General features: G+C 47.7%; 7 protein-coding genes across 7 annotated transcripts; 3 read left to right on the top strand and 4 right to left on the bottom strand.

The window, feature by feature from the left end:
- Nucleotides 1–281: 281 nt before the first annotated feature.
- On the top strand, nt 282–1,885 carry EDB82DRAFT_283101 (uncharacterized protein). The gene is made up of 2 exons (XM_025729273.2): nt 282–790; nt 856–1,885. Exons 1-2 carry the CDS (start codon nt 764–766, stop codon nt 1,831–1,833), a joined length of 1,005 nt encoding a protein of 334 aa, XP_025583557.2. The 5' UTR covers nt 282–763; the 3' UTR covers nt 1,834–1,885.
- On the top strand, nt 1,798–3,164 carry EDB82DRAFT_510712 (uncharacterized protein). Its single transcript, XM_065608860.1, has one exon. It carries the CDS (start codon nt 2,280–2,282, stop codon nt 2,796–2,798), a length of 519 nt encoding a protein of 172 aa, XP_065464342.1. The 5' UTR covers nt 1,798–2,279; the 3' UTR covers nt 2,799–3,164.
- A 1,222-nt stretch (nt 3,165–4,386) lies between these two features.
- Nucleotides 4,387–11,800, bottom strand: EDB82DRAFT_547670 (uncharacterized protein; the record flags this gene model as incomplete). Its single annotated transcript, XM_065609502.1, has 10 exons — nt 4,387–5,349; nt 5,393–5,634; nt 5,678–6,254; nt 6,513–7,717; nt 7,761–8,476; nt 8,659–8,717; nt 9,421–9,581; nt 9,777–10,907; nt 11,067–11,483; nt 11,560–11,800. 10 exons carry the CDS (start codon nt 11,798–11,800, stop codon nt 4,387–4,389), a joined length of 5,712 nt encoding a protein of 1,903 aa, XP_065464341.1.
- A 243-nt stretch (nt 11,801–12,043) lies between these two features.
- EDB82DRAFT_510695 (mitochondrial 54S ribosomal protein bL27m) lies at nt 12,044–13,361 on the bottom strand. Its single transcript, XM_025729276.2, has 2 exons — nt 13,103–13,361; nt 12,044–13,055 (listed from the first exon to the last, which is right to left on the bottom strand). The coding sequence occupies exons 1-2, from the start codon at nt 13,308–13,310 to the stop codon at nt 12,454–12,456; spliced, it is 810 nt and encodes a 269-aa protein (XP_025583560.1). The 5' UTR covers nt 13,311–13,361; the 3' UTR covers nt 12,044–12,453.
- Nucleotides 13,362–13,479: 118 nt separating this feature from the next.
- EDB82DRAFT_510694 (uncharacterized protein) lies at nt 13,480–13,996 on the top strand. Its single transcript, XM_025729278.2, has 2 exons — nt 13,480–13,701; nt 13,747–13,996. Exons 1-2 carry the CDS (start codon nt 13,530–13,532, stop codon nt 13,938–13,940), a joined length of 366 nt encoding a protein of 121 aa, XP_025583561.2. The 5' UTR covers nt 13,480–13,529; the 3' UTR covers nt 13,941–13,996.
- Nucleotides 13,997–15,469, bottom strand: EDB82DRAFT_568754 (uncharacterized protein). Its single transcript, XM_025729279.2, has 2 exons — nt 14,973–15,469; nt 13,997–14,923 (listed from the first exon to the last, which is right to left on the bottom strand). Exons 1-2 carry the CDS (start codon nt 15,037–15,039, stop codon nt 14,238–14,240), a joined length of 753 nt encoding a protein of 250 aa, XP_025583562.1. The 5' UTR covers nt 15,040–15,469; the 3' UTR covers nt 13,997–14,237.
- A 591-nt stretch (nt 15,470–16,060) lies between these two features.
- Nucleotides 16,061–19,890, bottom strand: EDB82DRAFT_510685 (uncharacterized protein). The gene is made up of 4 exons (XM_065608859.1): nt 19,275–19,890; nt 18,309–19,191; nt 16,827–18,265; nt 16,061–16,780 (listed from the first exon to the last, which is right to left on the bottom strand). Exons 1-4 carry the CDS (start codon nt 19,521–19,523, stop codon nt 16,145–16,147), a joined length of 3,207 nt encoding a protein of 1,068 aa, XP_065464340.1. The 5' UTR covers nt 19,524–19,890; the 3' UTR covers nt 16,061–16,144.
- Nucleotides 19,891–20,077: the final 187 nt, after the last annotated feature.

Here is a 20,077-nt window from a genome sequence, read left to right as displayed (position 1 = left end):
AAGTGAGACATCGCCAAGCACCTATCATAGCATACGACATAGGGACCAACAACAAGGCAAGCTCCCAATCGACGCGGCTTATTATTCTCTTGAAAATTGCTGGCCTAAAAGTGTGCCTGATCATCATGAAATTTCGTATCAGTCTTTCCCTTCTCCGGAGGCAACGTCTCGTTATTTTTTATGGCAGTCTTGAACAGTGGAAGCTAGCAACGCTATCTAGGAGCCGTTCTAGCTCAAGGGTTTCTTGGGCTGTGGCAAGGCTTATTTGATTGGGTTGTCCTAAAAGTGTGATATTGTTTAGGCGTGCAGCTTGGTCACGAAAGGCAGGGTTTGTGAACGGGGAAGGGCAGGGCGAAATACTCGATGAGCAGGGGTGGCTAGTCTGACCTCTTCTTGTCGTCTGCCTTGTGTAGGACTCTTCTTATCAAGTCGCTCTTTGTTATTCAATATCAAATGAATAGATGTTGCCCCAGAAGCCTGGCGTCTTCGTGTTGGTCGCGAAGTCTTGTAATGAGCCTTGTAGCCTAGCGTTAGATGATGCCCATTGCAGTTTTTAGCATCATACCGCGACAAAACCCACTACCGGTCTCTAGGCACGGGCCGTGCCTGCTGGCCTAGCTTATATGGGCGATGGTCTGAGGATGCTATGCAGGTCCGCTTAACTTAAAGGCACCCTGCTAGCTAGCTATCCTATATCTCGGTCGGGTGCGGTGCTTGTACTTCGATTAGAACAAATCTTATAGAGTAGCCTCACTGCGAAATTATGCTGAGAAGGACACAAATGAACACCGTAAGCTGTTCACCTCATGTGAAGCATCGAGGTTTCTACTTTTAAAGCCAAACTGACCATCCTAGATGAACGACTCGGCCGTAAAAGTCCCGGCTCTCACCACGCCATTTTCAGTGGCATCGAGCATTGTCGACCTGACGCAGCTCGTCCTCCCCGCCGCGATTCGAGGCGATCGCAGAACGCCTACAATCATGCCTACACAGAACATGGAGCTTTTCCTGACTACTGAGCTGCGTACCCCAAAGCTAGACAAGCTCCATGACTACCTCTGGCTGGCCGGGCTTCCTCTGCCAGCGAGGCCACTCCAGCGCCAGAAGATAATGAATCGTGATATTTATCTCACAGAACAGCCCGACGAACATATGGTATGGCACCAAACCAAGCTACTGATTAAGCCGCTGCCCGGCTTCCTCCTCTGCCACGCATTCTGGACCCAACACCTGTGTTCAGACCCTGCACTCCATCGGAGTGCAACTGGGCTGCTGCTCAGCTACTGCTGGCTTATTGGACATAGGAGCGACTTTGACATGGCCCAGACGGTGAGGTTGATCCCTGATGATATGGAGTGGCCCATATGGAGTGCCTTCATGAAGGATTTCCTGCGCAATATCGATATAGACAGCCTCGCGCAAGTGGACAGACGGTACCAGTACGGCGAGCTACGGCTGTCGCGGCTCAACTCGATGACACGCTTTCTACCATGTATGTGGTCGTATGAGAACTTGGTTTATGGGCATATCTCAACAAGCACATGGTATCAGGCCTTTTTCGAGCGGAACTTTGCTTGGCTATTAGCTGCGTTCGTATATATTAGTGTGATTCTTTCAGCAATGCAGGTCGGGCTAGCTACGGAACAGCTGAATGGCAGCCAGTCGTTTAAGAACTTGAGCTACGGAGGGGCATTATTGGCCATTTCTGCTGCCTTGTTAGGGATTGGGATAATGTGGCTTGTCTGGTTTGTGCTATTCTGGTATCATATTTTGTCGACGAACGCCTTTGACAGAAGTACTCGAATGAGAAGGGGAAAAGTGTTGGATGCTTAAACCCTCTTGAGTCCCTGCTCTTTTTTTTTTTTTTTTTTTTTTTTTTAAAAAAAAAACACGATAAAAAGGCGTAGTCGAGCGACCTAGTATTGAGGGTCGTCGTTGAATTCATGGTGCTAGGAATGAGATTCTGCCATTTTCGGCTGGAAGCTGTGCGTTCAACATCCTATTAGACTAAGGGGAGTTCGCATATTTAGCTCGTCCAAGGTAGATTCTATTGAACCAGTATGTGGAATAGATCTGTATTATGCTTGTGTTCTGTCTGAATTCCCTATCTGGCCTGACAATTTTCCCTCTTTTGGGTAGATGCCTTATGCTATGCCTAATCACAGTTGTACCATCAGCATTCGAAGTTGTGAGTCATGTCGACGAATTATGTCAGTACTCTATAAGGCCTACATATAAAGTCGTGTAGCGTAGCGTCGCGTCTTACGAAATCTCTCCTCATGCAAGAACAGCTCACCCTCTCTACTTCTATTATTATTCACCTCTTGCTCAAGCTCAGTCTGCTCATAAGTATGTCGCTTGAATGCTTCTACCGTGTTGAGGACGAGGATTCTCAGGCTCGATTCAGGACAGGCAAAGGTGTGCTCGCAGGCGATGTGAAGTCCAGGGTGGACTTTTGGTTGAGCCGAAACAACATGCGCGTGCTATTGAGAAGATATTTCTGTTATCATATTAATTGGTCTAACCGACATAAAACTCCTTTCATCTCGACATATGTCAAGTACGAAGCTGCATACGAAGAGGCATTGCGAAGAGAAAGCCGGGGCAAGAAGAATGTCATCATTGTTTTCATCGATCTTAGCAGAGCAGATCATAGACTAGAATATCGTAACGCCCGTAGGCTCGCAGAGTCTTTGGGGTGTTGGATTCCACGAAAAGCCTGGAACAACTCCGAGTTCGAATATGTCTTTCTGCATCGCATTCCCGCTTGTGCCATTGTTAAAATCATCAGGCTGTGATACCATTGCAGTAGGTCCGGCGACCTGGGTAGAGAAGGGATATGATTGCTGAATATCGCTGCATTCTATATTGCTTCAAATTACCATTGTTGATATGGCACATCTGCAGTTTTTCGAAATTGGATAGGGATTTGACAGACGTGAAACGGTGATCTGATTCCTTAAATTGAAATAGAAGTATCTTGATCCCTGGCATTGGTTTTCCCACAGGGTTTTTCCAATGTCGTCACGCAAATGCGAGGGAGTTTTCTGTGTATCATAGGAGAATAGAATTGGTTCTTATTTAAAAATTGCTTTGCGCCATTGAAATGACGAGACTGGTAAATAGTGTCAGCTTGAGCACCCATTCCTATTATGCAATTAGACTGTCGAATCAGTTGTCAACAATCTTAGTAACACCAAACGAAAAACAAGAAACCATTGTGTTATTCCCAGGAATGGCATAGCCATTAAACATGTAAGCAGAATTACTTTCTTCCTGGGAGCCCTAATATGAAAGAGATTATTGGTTGTCCTCCTCAAGCACCCTAGCTGCGGACCTTGTTATGGTTCCATCGTCTCGATTGGATGGCATGCGCCAGAAGTTATTCCCATCCGGCTGCCCAAGAATCATTGCGTGCGTGCTCGGGTGTCTACTAGAGTATCACAACCACTGGAATCACTCTCAGGGCCTGCAGAATCTACTGTAGTAAATGAGCATTCCGCGGTAGTTGACAAAACACGATGTGAAAGGTACCTCCACTTGGCAAGTTCTCTACTCGAATGATAGTTAATTAGGATACAAGAGAATTCTAAGTATCTTAGCTTAGGACTAAACAGGCTAAAGAGTCTAAAGGGGAAGCTAACACGAGAGTTAAGGAAGCCGTCAAAGGCAGAGATATCCCCTTTTAGAGGTAGGGGAGAAGTTCCTAGAGGTGATTTACTAAACTTCTACGTTCTTCTAAAAGCCTCTACAATAAAGGCGACCAGCAAATTTCGCTGAAGGACGGCAATCCAGCATGTTCAATCACTAGTTAGTATGTTTCAGATCAAATTGTAAGAGTAACGGAAGAAAAGGTTACGGACTCATGTCACTGACTGTTCAAAGTGGCAATGGGGCTGTCAATACCATATGCCATATGTCGGGCGGGTAGAAGTGCACTCGGGGGTGACAAGTGTACAGGGCCTACCTACGTTGACTGTGGCATACCTAGGTGGAAGATAGAACATGCTTCGTCCAGCGTTCATTCAAAAAATGGAACCTGAAATTACAAAAAACAAGGAGCAGTCGAATGGGTGAAGGTAGTTTTAGGTTCGGTTTTTTGAGAGTTTATAGGTTTTAGGAGCGGATTCCACTCGACCACTCCTCGTCAAAGGTATATAGAGTTGAACTTGTATATAAAGGTACCCTGGAAGCTAAAATTGTAAAAAGAAAATATAAGAAGTAGTCGAATACAGGAAAGACTCTGTATACTGAATATCAGTCTTTTCTAACAAGGCACTCAAGTACATATCCTGTGATAACCAACACCAACCAAAGTCCCTTGATACACATCAATCCATGTATTACTAGCCGGGTATATAAAAATACAACAAACACCCCCCAGTTCTACTTCATCTTTGATCTCCAACTCCCCTTACCCCCAATAGTCGTCTTCTTATTCTTCTCAGGAACCGTATATCCCCTATCCCTCTCCAACCGATGTCTTTCCCAAAAATCACTCATCTCCTCCCTCAAAATCCCCTTCTTCCCTCTCAAATCCCTCTCATCTCTCTGCCGCTCATCCCGTTGAGGTACCATACCCGCCACACCCGAAACAACAGGCATACAGAGTGTCCTCCAAAACCACGACATGGTGATGCGATAGAGACGAGTAAGCCATTTGAAGAACCGTCTAACCCTTGTGCTCCAGGCCGCCACGAGGGAAAGGACGACAAGAACAAAACTAGAGGGAAGAGCTATCGCGCCAATGGTCTTGAGGCTGAGATTATTCTCACCACCCCATTCATGCGTATTCATACCGAATAGACCAGTGAAAAAACTAAGTGGTAGGAAGATGACAGTGAATGTGGTAAAGATCATGACACTTCGACTTTGTGAACTGGCAAGGTCGGCGTGAAGTCTACTCAGCCGTACCTCATCAACCTGAGCTTGTCTTTGAACCATCTGAAGTAGCTTGTCGTAGTCATCTCTTGTATTCCTCACCCTCTCAATCATCTCTTGACCCTGTTGAGCATATTCGGCGAGTTTCTTGAGGGCTTCACTCAGAAAAATCCTTCCATTTGCTGTGCGATCACGAAGTTCGGGACGGGCATAGGTAGAAAGCATGGAGCTGACGACTTTGGACTGTCGTTCAAAAAGGTGAACGAGAATCAAAAGTTCATCCTCAATATCCCGAAGTTCAAGGAGCGCGGATGTATTATCGCGGTTATCCTCTTCTGAGCGACGACCTTCAGCTTTGTGTCGTGCTCTGATGGATCGAGCTTTGTTCTCGACTGGTTCATAGGCAGAAGCTTTGTCGCGGAATCCTTCAGCACGGAAGCTTTTAAGGGAGAATGTGAGTTTTTCGGTCTGTTTAGTTAGTGATGGTCGTATAACAAGGGGAGCTACCTACGAGAACACTGATAGCTTCTTCAAAGATTCGAAACACTTCGAGATCAGGATGTGATGCTCGGTCGAGTAGCACAGTTACTGCGTGAAGTACAGCCAACGCTGCCAAATCCAGAGCGTTTTCGCACTGGCGAGTAAGATCGACATTGACTTCGTTGAATATGCTGTCGCGAAGGTCTGCTTGTTGATATAGAGGTCCTTCGATAGCATCGCCCTCGCGCTTGGGAAAGAAGGATAGCAAAGTATCTATAGGGTTAGTCTAAGCTTCTGGCAGAGAGGGTCGACTTACGAGAATCAATGGCCCATAACCACAGCTGATCGACCATGAGGACATTACCATTAAGTATGGAATCCTCTAGATTGTCCTCGTTGTCTCTATCATGACTGCTTGTCTTGGATCTCTGACTTCCACTCCCACTGCTACCATCGCTACTATTCGACATCTGTCCATGAAATCCGGGACCTAGTCCAGGAGCAAAGCTTCGTTCCTTTGTCAGTTTGTAAAGCATCTGATCATCATCTCGCGATCTTGTGTCCCTCAGAGAAGGGTATCCGTATTGATCCAACGTTCTTCGGCAGTTGAGTGGCGGGTCATGACCTAGAAACTCCCAAATGACCTGTGCTTCAAGAGAGTCAGATTTGGCAACAGATTCAGGCACAGGCCTTGATCTTCCATGATTTAAGCGCTGGAGAATTAGTTCCCGTCGACGAATGAGTCGTTTGTAAGAGTCGAAGTGAAGATATGGTAGAAATAGACACGTATAAATCCCGCCATCAACCCTCGATATTGAAGACTGTTTGGAAGATCGACCTCGAGGAGACACTACACTGTTAGAATCTGAGTCCATAAGCAATAAGAGGACGTACTGTGTCGAGGAGCTGAGAAGTAGCATCCTGGCTTGGCAAAGTATGCATAATGCTGAGAGTGCCGTCCACGAGAATGTCTCGTTGCCCAAAAGTCATTGTTGAATAGGGGCGTATAGTTGCGATGATCCGATATTTGTAACGTCTCGAATATTTTCTGCTCAAGTTAGTAAAGCACCTTACTGAACGAAATTACTTACCGTCACCCAAGTTGGATTATTGTACGGTAAATGCACCCATATAAACTTTCTAGCTTCCACCTGAGGTTTCGAAAACGCAACAGGCACCTCATCAACAATGACAGTCTCACTCGCTCTTTTCTCTCCATCTTCAACGATTTTTCGGATTGCAACTATAGCTTCTGGTAGTTTGGGAGATGCGTCAATGTCATCCTCGTCGCTGAAGCCCTCGATGGTGCTTCGACTGCGTTGCGAAAATGGGGGAAAATCTCGATACTCGTATTGAGAAGCCTGTGTACCCAGACTTGTAGATCTGCTAAGAGTTCGGCCAATACGACCACTGGCAGGTGGTGATAGACGATCCACGGCGAGATCTTGATCAAAATTGGCGCGTATGAGAGGTGATGGGCGTCGCATTGGTGTTGAGTAGTGTGTTGGTGGCGAAATTGCTACTGGCGACAGTGGTGTAATGGGGGATCTTGAGATCACTTGAGGTGCTGATTCGGATCTTGTATTTTTGGCATCAAGAGGTCGAATAATCGGTGAAGCAGGGGGCGATACATGGAATGATCCATCCTGCGAGATACCGAGAGCGTTGTTGCCTGCTTCATCCATATCACCTCTCTGTGTCGGTAACCTAGCTGTTTTCCCTCTCGCTCTCAAAAATCGCCCTTCATCAACCGTCTCAACTTCATTGAGTCTGTCAGCCAAACACTCCTGAGGTCCCTTTCTCAGAAACTCCCGTAAAGGTAACCTTGTAGACCAAGCTCTGATAGTCGCTGAGTCTAATGGTCCAGGAGAATCCTCGAAAAAGCCATGGACTTCGACGTTGACCTTTTGTTCGAGATCTAAAGACCAGTTTCTATCATGACAGGCATACTCGTCTGCGCGGTCGATGAGTGCAGTTAACTGTTTCAGGAACAATCGCATCGTGTGAACATTATGCCTCCCAAACGAGGCTATATTCGCATGATCGCTTTGAAGTGGAAGAATCGTCTCCTGTCGCATACCGAGGATGGCCGATTTTATCGACGCCAGTGGTGCAGTAAAGTAAACATCTCCAGTAGATCCTGAGAGCCGAGAGTCGATAGTTTCGTACAATGTCCATATACGGAAGTCGTGTGCTATGGACTTGAAGTCGTCGTCTAGTTGGAGAAGAAGAGAATTTCCCACGCGCAGATCATCGGTGATTGAGCATGGCAAGGGGGCCGAGAGTTGAAGTATACTCTGGATTCCGGTTGCTAAATTTGGCATGGCAAAGTAACTGGATCCTTGATGAGGAGTGCCTGTGCTGTTAGTATGGAATGCACTTTAGGAGACAAAACGTACCAAAAAAGGCAATACCGTAGCATTGTCTGTAGATATCCTCATATCGAGTATCACGACTCGCCTTTGTTAGAACCATCTTGGCAATAATTCCACCAATACTGTGTCCCACAAAGACAAGCGGCCTAGCTTGTTTCTCTCGCTTCCTCAATTCTTCTAGTTCCTCCAGCAGCGCATCTGCTAAGTTGCTCAATCTCATACCCTCGGTTGCTGATGGGTGCTCGTATAGGAGAATTCGTGCTCTATCAGCTTCACGTCGAATGCCTTGTCTGACCCATGAAGGTGCAGGTCGATCTTGATCTGGCGCTGTTTGGCCTTCGGCATCTCTCATGGAGAGTGCACCAAAGAAACGACTCATTCGTCCATCGCGACTCCATGTTCGAAGAGAATTCGCTCCAGGACATGGGACAGTAACAATATCGACGGTTGTTTGATCATGAGTAAGTTCACCTTCTGGATCAATGGTGAAGCTTCCCTTGTTGGATTCCTCTTCCGTTATTTCATCATCGGTAGGTGTTTCGTTAATAATATTCTCCTCGACTTGATTCTTCTTGATAGTGTAATCATTCAGTGGCGGTAGTTGACTTGGTGGACTTCCTGGATTGACGTTAATGGAATCTTTGTCGTTAACAAGTTCCGACCCAGGTGAGTCAAGGCCTCCAACCTCAGCCATACTCGCTTCAGTGTAAGATGCCCTATAACTTTCCCGACGTCTTTGCCTGGACAAAACTGGACGAGAGGTTTGAGACATTAGAACACAAGTTATCGGGAATATTTTATCTACATCAGATGCTATTTGTTTTGTTTTGCGGTAGTTAAGTTAATATACTGGTCCATCAGACCGAACAGTCACATTCTGTGTATAGCCACACGAGCACCCATTTCTGCCTTGGATCAGCACTTGCTCGTGACAAAAGCTCCATACTCGAAAATAGCATTTGCCGATTGCCGTATGTATTGCTGATGCGCTATGATTGTAGCTGTAGGCTGACTATGTTGCTCTCTAACCGTGGGGTAGTTTCTGAGACAAGGCTAATCAGATGATTGTGCCACATGAACAATCCCGATGACTGAAGTTGAACCCTACCGTAGTATTGGCCTACCAAGTCTTGGGGTACAAGAAAAAACAGCCCAAGAAGTATGATCTAGATAGCATAGATTGACCTACTAATTTCGTCTCTTACGACGACAGCAGCCAATTTTGCTGATACCCTAAGACCAGCCTCTAAAATCCCGTATTCCTGCCGAGGAGGTGCATCATAGAAACCGGCACTGATTTAGTGTCTGAAGGAAATATTAGATCAACTTTAGTGCGAATATAGCCTAAGAGAGCACTAATACTTTCGTCTGGTCTATTTCTAATCCCTGTTGCTGCCTGCCGAGTGATCCCGAAATGCTATAGAAGCAGTCATCTTCTATGCCTGTAGATGCGCTAAACGCCCAAAACTCCGATTAATACCAATAAGTCTATGCCTAGCCCGCCGTTTCTGCTGAATGCGCCCATCAATCATGCCTACTGCAACGCAAAGTCATTAATAGTAGTGCAGTGCACCACGGCATCCACATAAAGTCGATTTGTGACCCTGCATGCTTGTCCAGGTCGAACAACAAACATGCCGTTGGGCCCCAAGTTAAAGGCTTGTTCTTGTTCGCCTATGGTGACAGCCAGCTTGCCTGCTGCGACTGAGCAAGTGCGCAATTTGTCGTCTTCAATCTTCCAATGACTCGAATTGCCGGGCTTGAGGATAATGACGTTGAAGCTAACGTCCTGGGAAACCGTAACGGGTTGGCCGCTGGTGAGGTATGAGTTGGAAAAGGCAACATCTAAGATAAATTGTTAGCATGTGTTCCAATAGACCTCGGGGTATCAGAAAAGTTGGCCGCTGGAAACATAAGAGACGAAATTAGTAGGCCAACTTATGCTCCTTAGACTATAGTCCTTAGACTATTTATCTTTATATCCTAAGACTTAGGAGGCCAACGTTTCTGCTACCTTGGATGGAGAATGTGTAAACTTACTGTCTGAGGAAGAATTGTCCTGCATCCTACCTGGAGCAACCTCCCAGTCTTCCATCTCAAGTGATCGACTCTGGTTTCCAGCTGCAGGCTGTTCCCCCATTGTATCCATAGAGGTTTGGGTAGACGGACTTCTCTCGGGCCGCTTTGTTTCACGAATAGACTCTGTCACGGTCCCAACGGTCGGTTCCTCGGGCTGTTCTTCCGCGTCAACATCCATTGCAGGAGTATTCATCGCAGGGGTGACATCTTCGGACGAAGATGATCCTGCTGAACCGCCAGAGCCTCTATGTCGACGTTGATCAGATGGGCACCAATCGCATGCGTTAGAGCGTCGTTGTAGAATACACCAATACCGACAGCCAACACAAGTCTCCAGAGAAGAGAACGCTTGCTTTGCTGACGGGGGCATTCCAGCCGGGAGGGCGATACAAGGTGTTGATAGCCGGGCAGTTCGCCGTCCTACACTAGCCATGCACTTCCCGATGCCAGTCACTGCCCTTCCAGTGAGATAAGCCAACGCGCAAGCATAATGGTTGATATCCAAAGTCTTTCCGCCGTGACTTTGCTTCCATTCCTCAGGAAGATCTCGTATTCGAGGCAACACAAGCATGAAAAGAATGTCCTCCCGATGATGCTTTATTTGATAAGGACTGAGATGCCTGTGAAGGTAGGGTTTGACATCAGTATCCGAAGTGCTCGAGGCGCGTAAAAGGGGGACAGGGGGGAAGACTGGAGTTTCCTGCGCCCGAGTCGTTTTCTTGTTCAATTGCTCTGCGCGAGAAGTTCGGCCCTGATGCAAAGTCGCAGCTACCGGCAGTCCAGGGTCGACCGGCGGTGGTGCGTTAGGAGGCAGAGGGTTACGAGAGATAACGATGGCAGGCGTTGAGTCAGAGGCGCTTTTGAAAAAACTTTTCGCATATTTTCCGACCTTTGATAACGTGCCATCTCCGTTGTCGTTGAACGTAGTCGCAGGGTGACCACCCCCAAAGTGTCCACCAAGACCTGGCAGTCCTTTGAACAAACGACGGCAATCTCGTACAGGGCAGACAAAAGGACGTTCGGGATCATCGTGCAGTTTATACTTTGGCGGAATGAGTGCGCCGCGGGCAGAGATAACTCCCTGTTCAGGATCTGTAGGAACATTAGCTAAAGTCTTAGGATATAAAAACAGATAACCTGAAACGTCTGGTCTAAGTAGCATAAACTGATAAACTACTTTCGTCCCTTATGCTTCTAGCACCGATTTTTCTGATACCGAGGACTTGTAATGAGGAAAGTATAGGTACGTACGGTTATATGAGGTGTACGGGCGAGTACCCTCAGCAAAAATGATTGCAACAACCACATCATCAACACCTGGTGAATTTTGCGCCGTTTGTGTTGGCGTTGCATGCACTGGTATCAGGACAGGCGCTGGCGATCCTTGGTCAGCGTACAGTTTGAGTAGTTCACTCCCAGTCAAATGCGTTGATCGAGAATGAGTCTGAGTTTGAGGAACCATTTGTGTGCTTGACGTGTTGTTCGACGCAGCCGTTCGTCGTGCTACTTCCACTTCCGTAGAACGAATTGCATTTTGACGAGCCTGTGCAATATCAAAGTCACTGTTCTGTCTTTTCGCAGCTGGACCAGCGGATTCGTCTGATGCTGGCGATTCCCTCTTCCGATACCTAGGTTGAGGGGGCTTTAGTGAAGGCATTCTAGACGGACCTGTAGAAGTAGGTCGTGATTGTGATTGTGCTGAGTAACGTTAGACACATATGCCCAAGTTTCAAGCTCAACTCACATTGATTCTTCTCCCATTCAGACTGAGCGGCTTTGATCTTTGGGTTACTAGATAACAACGACGAGAGCCTAGTTGCCGAAGTCGTGAGAGCCCCATCACTGATGTCGCTGACAACACGCGCAGGCTCTGGACTGGGATCTCTGAGTCTGTCGAGAGCTATCCGTCTTGCATTTTGCTCAAGACGCTTGAGATGTTCAACGTCTTCGGGGCTAAATATGGGGAGGCCGTATTCGTCAAGCATCAGGGGCTGGTAGTGAGAATGAGATGAAAGGGTATTAGTGAGGATGAGTATAAGGAAGCACGACCATCCAGGTTGCTTCTACTGTCCACATACGAAGGTAGTCCAGATAGTAAGTGAATAGGCAGTAGAAGTGCGAGGAACCAAGAAAGTAAAGGCTTGTTCGGTGTGGTTATAGTGAAGTTGGAAGGTGAATGTGAAGATGAATTGTTAATTGCCTAAAACGCGACGCGCATGAAGTTGTGCAGCGCGGCTACCTACAGGGCAGCAGTAAATATCTCCTAAATTATTAGGGGACAAAATAAACAACCTAGGAGTGTGGGCTAAGCTGCATAAATCGGCCTACTAATTTCGTCTCATGCGTAGCCCAAAGGCCTAAAGTTGGTACTAGGCACTGCAACACGCTGTAAATGCAAGGTACGAAATGCCAGCAAAACCACCACCGCTTTGTCAACTCCTGCTCCTCACATTCCAACTCCATCTGGTTATACTGCAACTCAAAGAACGTTGATTCTGAAGGACAAGTACATAAACGTCTGACGGCGTCAACTTTATTCAACATTTCCAGTCAATGCCTTGTTCATAATGTACAATTGCTACACAAATCCTACATGCTTGCCCCCTTTACTTTGATACCAGCTTATTTCTTTACAAGCCTATTTCTTCTTTCCAGCCTTCTTTGCTGCCTTCTTGGCCTGCTTCTTGCTAATCATCTTAACGGCCTTCATCTCACCACCACTCTCAGCCCTCTTCGCCTCAGCCTTCCTTTGTCCCTCCAACTCCCTCTCACGTCTCCACCGTCTATGTCTGAACCATTGCTTTCGCGTCCTGAATCGCTTCGTCTTGAGTCCAGTCGTCTTGGCAAGCTTTCCAATCGCCCAGTTGTCCTCACGATAACTGTAATCCTTGCGCAGCTTGAGTAACCTATCTGGCTCGCCGGCTTCGACACGGGTGACCTGGAAAGGAATTCCTGACGGTGAGATTTCGGGCTTGGCGGCGGCTTCTTTGATGGTGAAGACGGTCATTCCGAGCTTTCGCTTTCGCTCCGCGTGCTGGGGGTATGGTAGAGTGTCGTTCTTGTCGAAAACTACTCCGATGTACTTGCGGTCGGGGTGTCGTGCGGGATCGCGGTAGTACTTGACGTAGCCGGTTGCCATGGAGTGAATTGTGTGATCTCGACCCATGATGCAGTTCTCGCCGGGCCACCAATGCGTGCCTCGCTGCTTGTACAGGATGTTGCCAGGAATGACGAATTGATCTATACAGTCAGTTCAAACCCCCATTACCCAGACTCTCAAAACATACCTCCTGTTCGCTTGGCACCCAACTTCTTGGGAATACCCCTTTTGGGCTTCTTCTTGTACGCTCCCTGTGACTTGACCGAGGCAAATCTTTGACCTTGGACGAGGGAATTGGCCAATTGCACACCCAGAGGAGCAGCAGGCGTAAAGGCCGGCCGGACAAGACCAGCCACAGCAGCCAATATCGGCCGCTGTATCGTGAGGAACCTCATGGCCGGCGAATCTGGTAGATATGGGCTGAGGTTTAGCTGGAGCTGCAATGTAGTAATGCCTGTCCAGCGAGCAATTCTGGAGATGGAGTTTTTGAGCTTAGTCATCGATCTTATCGATAAGAACCCATTCAATGTGGACAGCATCGCATAATGAATGACAACCAAACTTGAGCTTCAACATTTACAGATTAAAGTGCAATTCGTTTCAACTATATAAAAATGCGTTATATCATCGCCTTTCTTTCTCTTTTGACTCTGGTCAATGCCCAGTTTGGTGACTTTTTCGACCAGATGTTTAATCAACAAGGCGGACATGGCCACGATCGTCACCAACATCAACCACAGAATAACCCCAGCGATGCGAATCACTACAAGCAAAACTACGAGAGCTGTACGTTTGTCTTTGTTCGGTCGGAGACACTACTAATCTTTTTAGCTGTTTGCGATAAATACCTCTGCCCTGATACCCTCGCTTGCGTTCACTTCCCTCACCACTGTCCCTGCGCTTGGGAAGCCCAGCAAGAAAAGGTCGAACTTGCTGAAGGACAACGTATCTGTGTATCTCGTGGTGGATTCCGACCTGGTGAAACGGCGCGAAAGATTGAGCTTGCACGAAAGGGTCTACTGTGAGGCACGAAACAGTCAACTGTGAAGCACGAAAACAACAACGCCGACACGATCATGGTCCAGAAATTATGAAATTCTAGGAAATGTAATGCTTATCTACCGTGAATGCGAAACCGATTCCATAATGTGCCCTTCTGTCTCTGTCTCCGATTCTCAATCAGAATCCTCAAAGCGAGCGAGTAATGTGCATCCCTCAACCTCTACCAACGCCCGGTAATGATATCCTCAAAACTCCAGCCTGATGATGTCTTCCTAGCCAGTTCACAGTCCTTGTCGTGTTTCTTGTGTCGCAATATCCTTCTACGCAGAGCCGTTGGGTACTTGCGGTACCTGTGGCATGGGCGGCACATTGTCGTCCTCGTCCTCTTCTTCGGGGTGGCCCAGAAGCTGGGCCACATTCTTCATTTCGTAATGCCTCTTGCGGAGCTGTTCAAACTTTCGGTGCTTTTCACGCTCCTCGGGAGACATGCCTGCCAAGTCTTCCTCGGCGTCGTGGCCGATGCTGCTCTCGTCGTCGACGTGGACGCTCTTTTCGCCGCGGGGTGACGGCGCGCCCGCTTCCGGGATCTCCTCTTCCGGTTCGCCCAGCGAAAGGCCCGGAATGTCATCTTCACGGCTTGGACGTGAATCCTGAAGGCGAGAACCAGCGTCCGCCAGAGGACCCTCGTCGTCGGATGGGTCTTCGGCCGGGTCGTAGTGTTTGGCATAGGGAGTCTTTGGTTCGGTGATTTTCATAGTAGAGGAGCGCTCTTGCTCCGTGAGATATAGATTAGCCTCGTCCCACTTGAGGCGTTGAGACTGTTCGAGGCCGTCAGAGCTGTTGACGCCGGATTGTCTTCTGGATCCTGTAGGGCGAGCGCCAGAGGACGAACGTCGGTGGCCTGCGTTGATGTGCGTATTGGCGATGGTGAGCTCCTTTTCGTTGGCTGCGTGCTCTTGTTCAGGCGAGGCAGGAGGAGAATTCCTGTACGAGTTCTTGAGGATACCTAGGTTTTGTTAGATACGGAATCATGCAAAAGCTAGAGTCAAACATACCTCGAGGTCGCTGAGGAGGATTAGTTGGAGGCGAGTGCGCCGGGGGAGATTCAACAGCGGAAGCCATTTTGGATATGCTAGACAGAGCTTGAGTTGAAAGGGTTTAACGGCAAGTCAGAGCTCAAGCTCGAGATGTTGGTCGTGTCTTGAATAAGCAGATGTTTTGAGACTGTAATGTTTGCGCTTGTGATGAGAATCAAGATCAGATGGAAACTTGCAGAACCCTCGTGAGCAGATCATAAAGAGGCGGGGGGAGGGGGCCTATAAGATCCAATGACGCAGTGGTCTGAGACCCCAGGATTTGAAGGGGCTGGGTACGTACTAAGAATCAGGACCTGACTTTTTAGACTGGGTTGCGATGAGGATGGATTTAACACTAAAAACGAGTACAAACATGGACCGTTGTATTCTCTAACCTTTTTGGTATTCATGGTGGTAACACTAAAGGTATGTGAGATGGGACAAATTCATAGTCATCATCCCATCCAGTAGATGGCCTCAACCTACGTCATTGTAGAAGGCAAGGTCACACAGTCATTAGAGACAGCAATGGACAGTTACCTGACGTGCTCAGACTCCAAGGCCAAGATAAGAAACAGCCCGTCTAGAACCAGAAACTACATATATCACTCATGCCAACGTTACCTTTTCATCACCAGACATATGCATACAGCAAATCATCAAAACTCTTTTGCAGATAATGCAGATTCTAGACCGATCCAACCACGTTTTGCCAGTTTTCATCTCCTGTCCGCTATTCCCGATATAGTTTATACAGAAAACTCAAAGAACCAGTAAAACGTAAATTGGCGATTCCCAGAACAACACGTTGATATTTTCCGTGATGCGTTGTCGATAAACGAGTCTCTTCCTACCTATAGACACGAAGAATAGAGGCCGCTTATCTCTAGAAAGAACAGGCTGTCTTGCGTATGCTAGATATGGTCAAGGTCACATATGTCCTGCGTGTCGTGTACATTGCTTCGTCACCTGTTGTTTAGACGCTAACAGAAAGCCTTGGCTAGCATGTACAAATCACCAGATCCATCACGAGAAGCGCAAAGTTTCTTTTAACTAAATATAAATTAAAATATCCAACACATGGACTAGATGTTTCGAATTTGCTATAATTAACATGGCACCTGCTTTGTGAGCATTCACTTACGAAACCTTTACTCAGGTGACTTCTCTCCACCACTCTCCTCATCGCGACTATCGCCAGCCATGTTATAGTACTTGCCAAATACACGGGTCTCCAAATCGCTGACACCACCTGTTGACTTGCGGGCTTGACGGCGGAAGTAGATACGCTTGGCCCATTTCCAAGATTCAATACCCATAAAGAACAAAACAGCCTCAACAAACACAATACCCCATTCCCATGAGATAGGAGCATGCTTAAAGACGACGGTGTTGAGTCCGGGAATGTAGATAATGGGAAACATGGTAACGAAACCGGCAATAATAGCCCAGAAAAGGAAGGGGTTCCTCCAGACATCGATCATCCACTGAGTGAAATATTTCTTGCTCTTTGGTTGCATTCGAAAGAATGAACGTCGCATATTGACCATTTCCCAAGCAAGAAACAAGGCGAACCATGTTAAGCAAGCAAAGGTAGTGGAACGAGCACGGAAAATAACCTCGCAGTCATCGCTATAAGTGCGGTTGCAATCGTCTCCAATGTCGGCAGCGCCATTACCGAAGCCGTAGAGGACAAGGACGAAAGAGCTAAGACAGAGGGCAGACATCCAAAGACCATAGACAACCATATCAATCATCAACTCGGGAGTAAAGACACCTTGTTTTAACTATTGCATGTTAGTAGGTTTCAATCAAACTTGACGGCGTACATACGTTTTGAGGAGGACGCTGCATAATGTCTGGCGCAGCAATTTCAAAGCCGAGTCCCATATCAGGCATACCGGAGGTAATCATGATGATCCAGAGGATCTCAACAGGTGCCAAGGGGAACACGGACAGGTTGTTACGGTCCTTGAAAGCAAGGCCAATAAGAAGAGTACAGGCTTGGGCAATGTTTTCAGCCAAAACGTGGAGAATGAACTTCTGGATGTTATCAAACATTCGTCGGCCTTCCTCGACGGCGTTGAGGATAGAGGCAAAGTTGTCGTCAGTTAGGACAATGTCGGAAGCTTCCTTGGCAACATCAGATCCAGCCAGACCCATAGCAATCCCTACGTCCGAACGCTTCAAACTGGGCGAGTCATTGACACCATCGCCAGTCATGGCGACGAAAGCCTTGCGACGGTGGAGCGCTTCAATCATACGGACCTTGGTTTGAGGGGCACAACGAGCAACAACAAGAGGCAGGAGAGGTAGGGCATCAATCTCCTCATCAGATAGCTTGTCAAATTCGGAAGCAGCCATAACCATAACCTTGGCGACATCCTTTGGGATCTCGTTCATTCGGCTAGGCAGAATACCGACCTCCAAAGCGATAGCGCGAGCAGTCTCGGGATGATCGCCAGTAAGCATGTGAACGTTGATGCCGGCTTCTTGGCACTTTTTGACCGAAGGAGCAGACTCGGGACGAGGAGGGTCGTACAAACCGATAAGTCCACGGAATACAAGATCCTTCTCGAAGAGTCCTCGGTCAAGTTCAGCCTCGTTGTCTTCGACGTGGGGGATGTCTGTTCGGCTAGCAAGGGCAAGGACGCGAAGACCAAGGCGGGCGAGGGATTCCATGTTGGCAATCACATCCTCCTTGACGGCATCTGTGAACTCGAGGATCTCGTTACCAGCAGCATAGGTTGGACAAGACGTCAAAACACGCTCGACTGCACCCTTTGTAAAAACCCATTGCTTCTGAGATTCGCTATCCATAAAGATAACAGACATCTTCTTAACATCTGAGTCGAAAGGAAACTCCGCGACTTCGTGCCAACGAGGGTTCTCACCGCCAGACAGGCGCATACGATTCCAGTTGAAACGAGAAACAAAAACCTGCATAGCAATCTCAGTGGGGTCACCACGAGCATGCCACTCATCCTCGACTTGGTGAACAGTGGCAAGGTTGGCAAGGGAAGCAACGTTGAGATACTCCATCAAACCAGGGTCTTGTGAAGCCTGCGCAGCGTCAATGGGGGTACCCTCAGCCTTTTCATTGCGAAAGTTGATGTTCTTGGGCTGCTCCTCGGTAAGACTGATGTCTCCAACAGTGGGATTGGACGGTTCGCTGGTTTGTCCGACAGAGTATGTACCTCGGCCAGGAATCCAAGCCTTCTTGACAATCATGGTACCTTGGGTAAGAGTGCCGGTCTTATCGGAGCAAATGTCTGCATGGTTAGCTATTGTTGGCAAGGTAAGAAAACAACTTACTAGTAACAGCACCAAGAGCTTCTAAACTTTTGAGGTTGCGGACAATGACATTTCGCTGGACCATTCGCTTAGTGCCAGCTGCCATTGTTATGGTAAGAACAACGATCAGTGAGGCGGGAATCATAGAAAGACCAGTGGCCACAGCATAAATAATGACCTCTTGTTGCGACTTGAATTCGTTGGCAGCCATGACGATAATGGCACATACAATCGCTGTTCCGAGAAGAACGAGAGCAAGCTTGGAAAGCTTACGCTGAAGGGGAGTGCCAACATTGACACCAAGAAAGCGACCGACAGCATCGGAACTGGTCAGCGTCCAAGCCTCAACGTGACGAGCAGCGTTGGCCTTGCCTTGGGCATTTCTCTTTGGCTGTCGGCGCTTGGAAGACTTGCCGCGAAGAGCTACAGCGATTTGACCTATTTCTGTATAGATACCAGTGGCAAAGACAATACCGCGAGCTCTACCCTTTGTTACAGTCGAAGAGCTGTAGGCAACGTTGAGACGGTCGCCAGGGCCAGTGTCGTTGTCGAAGATCCTGTTGATCTCCTTTCGGACGGGGAGGGACTCTCCAGTGAGTAAGGCCTCGTTGGTTTCAAAGTTGACGGCCTCGACAAGGCGGAGATCGGCAGGGATAGTGTCACCAGTCTTGAGCTCGACCATGTCACCAGGGACGATCTCGGCCGTGGGAATAACTTGATTGCTGCCGTTTCTAACAGCTGAGGCAGTCGGGGAGCTGAGACCACGAAGAGAGTCCATGGTCTTGGCAGCCTGAAACTCCTGTAGGAAACCGACGACGATATTGAGAACGATGACAGCAGCGATGACACCACCCTCGATCCATGACTGAATGCCGAAAGAAGCAGCCATGGCGAGGATGAGTACCTATTGGTCGACAAATGAGCGACTCTACCGTTTTATCTAAAGCATCTCTACAGCAAGAGAAGCGGATGGGTTGTATAACTTACTAGAGTGAGAGCATTGGCAATTTGGCCGATAAAGATCTTGAGAGGTTGAACACCCTCTTGCTCTCCGAATTCGTTGCGTCCAGCACTCTCGAGACGACTCTTAGCTTCTTGATCCGTAAGTCCATCTTCAAGATTGGCGTTCAACTCTTTAGCAACCTGCTCGTAAGTGAGAGCATGAGCAGGTGCTGACATGGGAGTGTTGGACTGGCCCGACACATGAGGCGCCTCTTGCACAGGTTTCTGACTCATTCTTGTCAAGATTCAGTCGGAAACTGTTGAGTTGAGAGTGAAAGAAAAGGTCGAGGGAGACGGCGAGACATGGCTCTTATAAGTTGTGACATTGCTTGATCGACAGTCAGACAGAACTTGGTAATAGGAAGGAAGGCAAGAGGCGCTTTGATGAAGGTGGATGCGCCAAGAAATAACCATAACAGAAGGTGCGACCCATAGAGGAGCCAAGTTTTTGAAGCAAACATTCTATTTGGATGACAACTTTTTTTAGTGGAGGGATCACTACAAGGGATCAGCTGTAAATGAGAAGCGGGAAGTTGAGTTGGTTATTTCAGCTCTTGACGTAGCTCTACATTTTTATCTCTATCAGCATCTCATTATATCCAACATGATGGACTCAATCTCAAGTATGACTATCATTTATAAGATGTAGTATTTATCGTAGCCTCTATCAAATACTTGGTCGTCAAAGACCCTGTATAAGATCGAGCATTCCTGGTTATTGGAGTAAAGCCTTATACTTCGTAGACCCATATTTCCCAATAAACTAGCAACGTTCAGAACGCACAGGG

This window comes from Fusarium venenatum (assembly GCF_020744135.1).
Source record: "Fusarium venenatum strain MPI-CAGE-CH-0201 chromosome Unknown EDB82scaffold_3, whole genome shotgun sequence".
Taxonomy (NCBI): domain Eukaryota; kingdom Fungi; phylum Ascomycota; class Sordariomycetes; order Hypocreales; family Nectriaceae; genus Fusarium; species Fusarium venenatum.
This window is presented reverse-complemented; position numbering and strand designations above follow the sequence as displayed.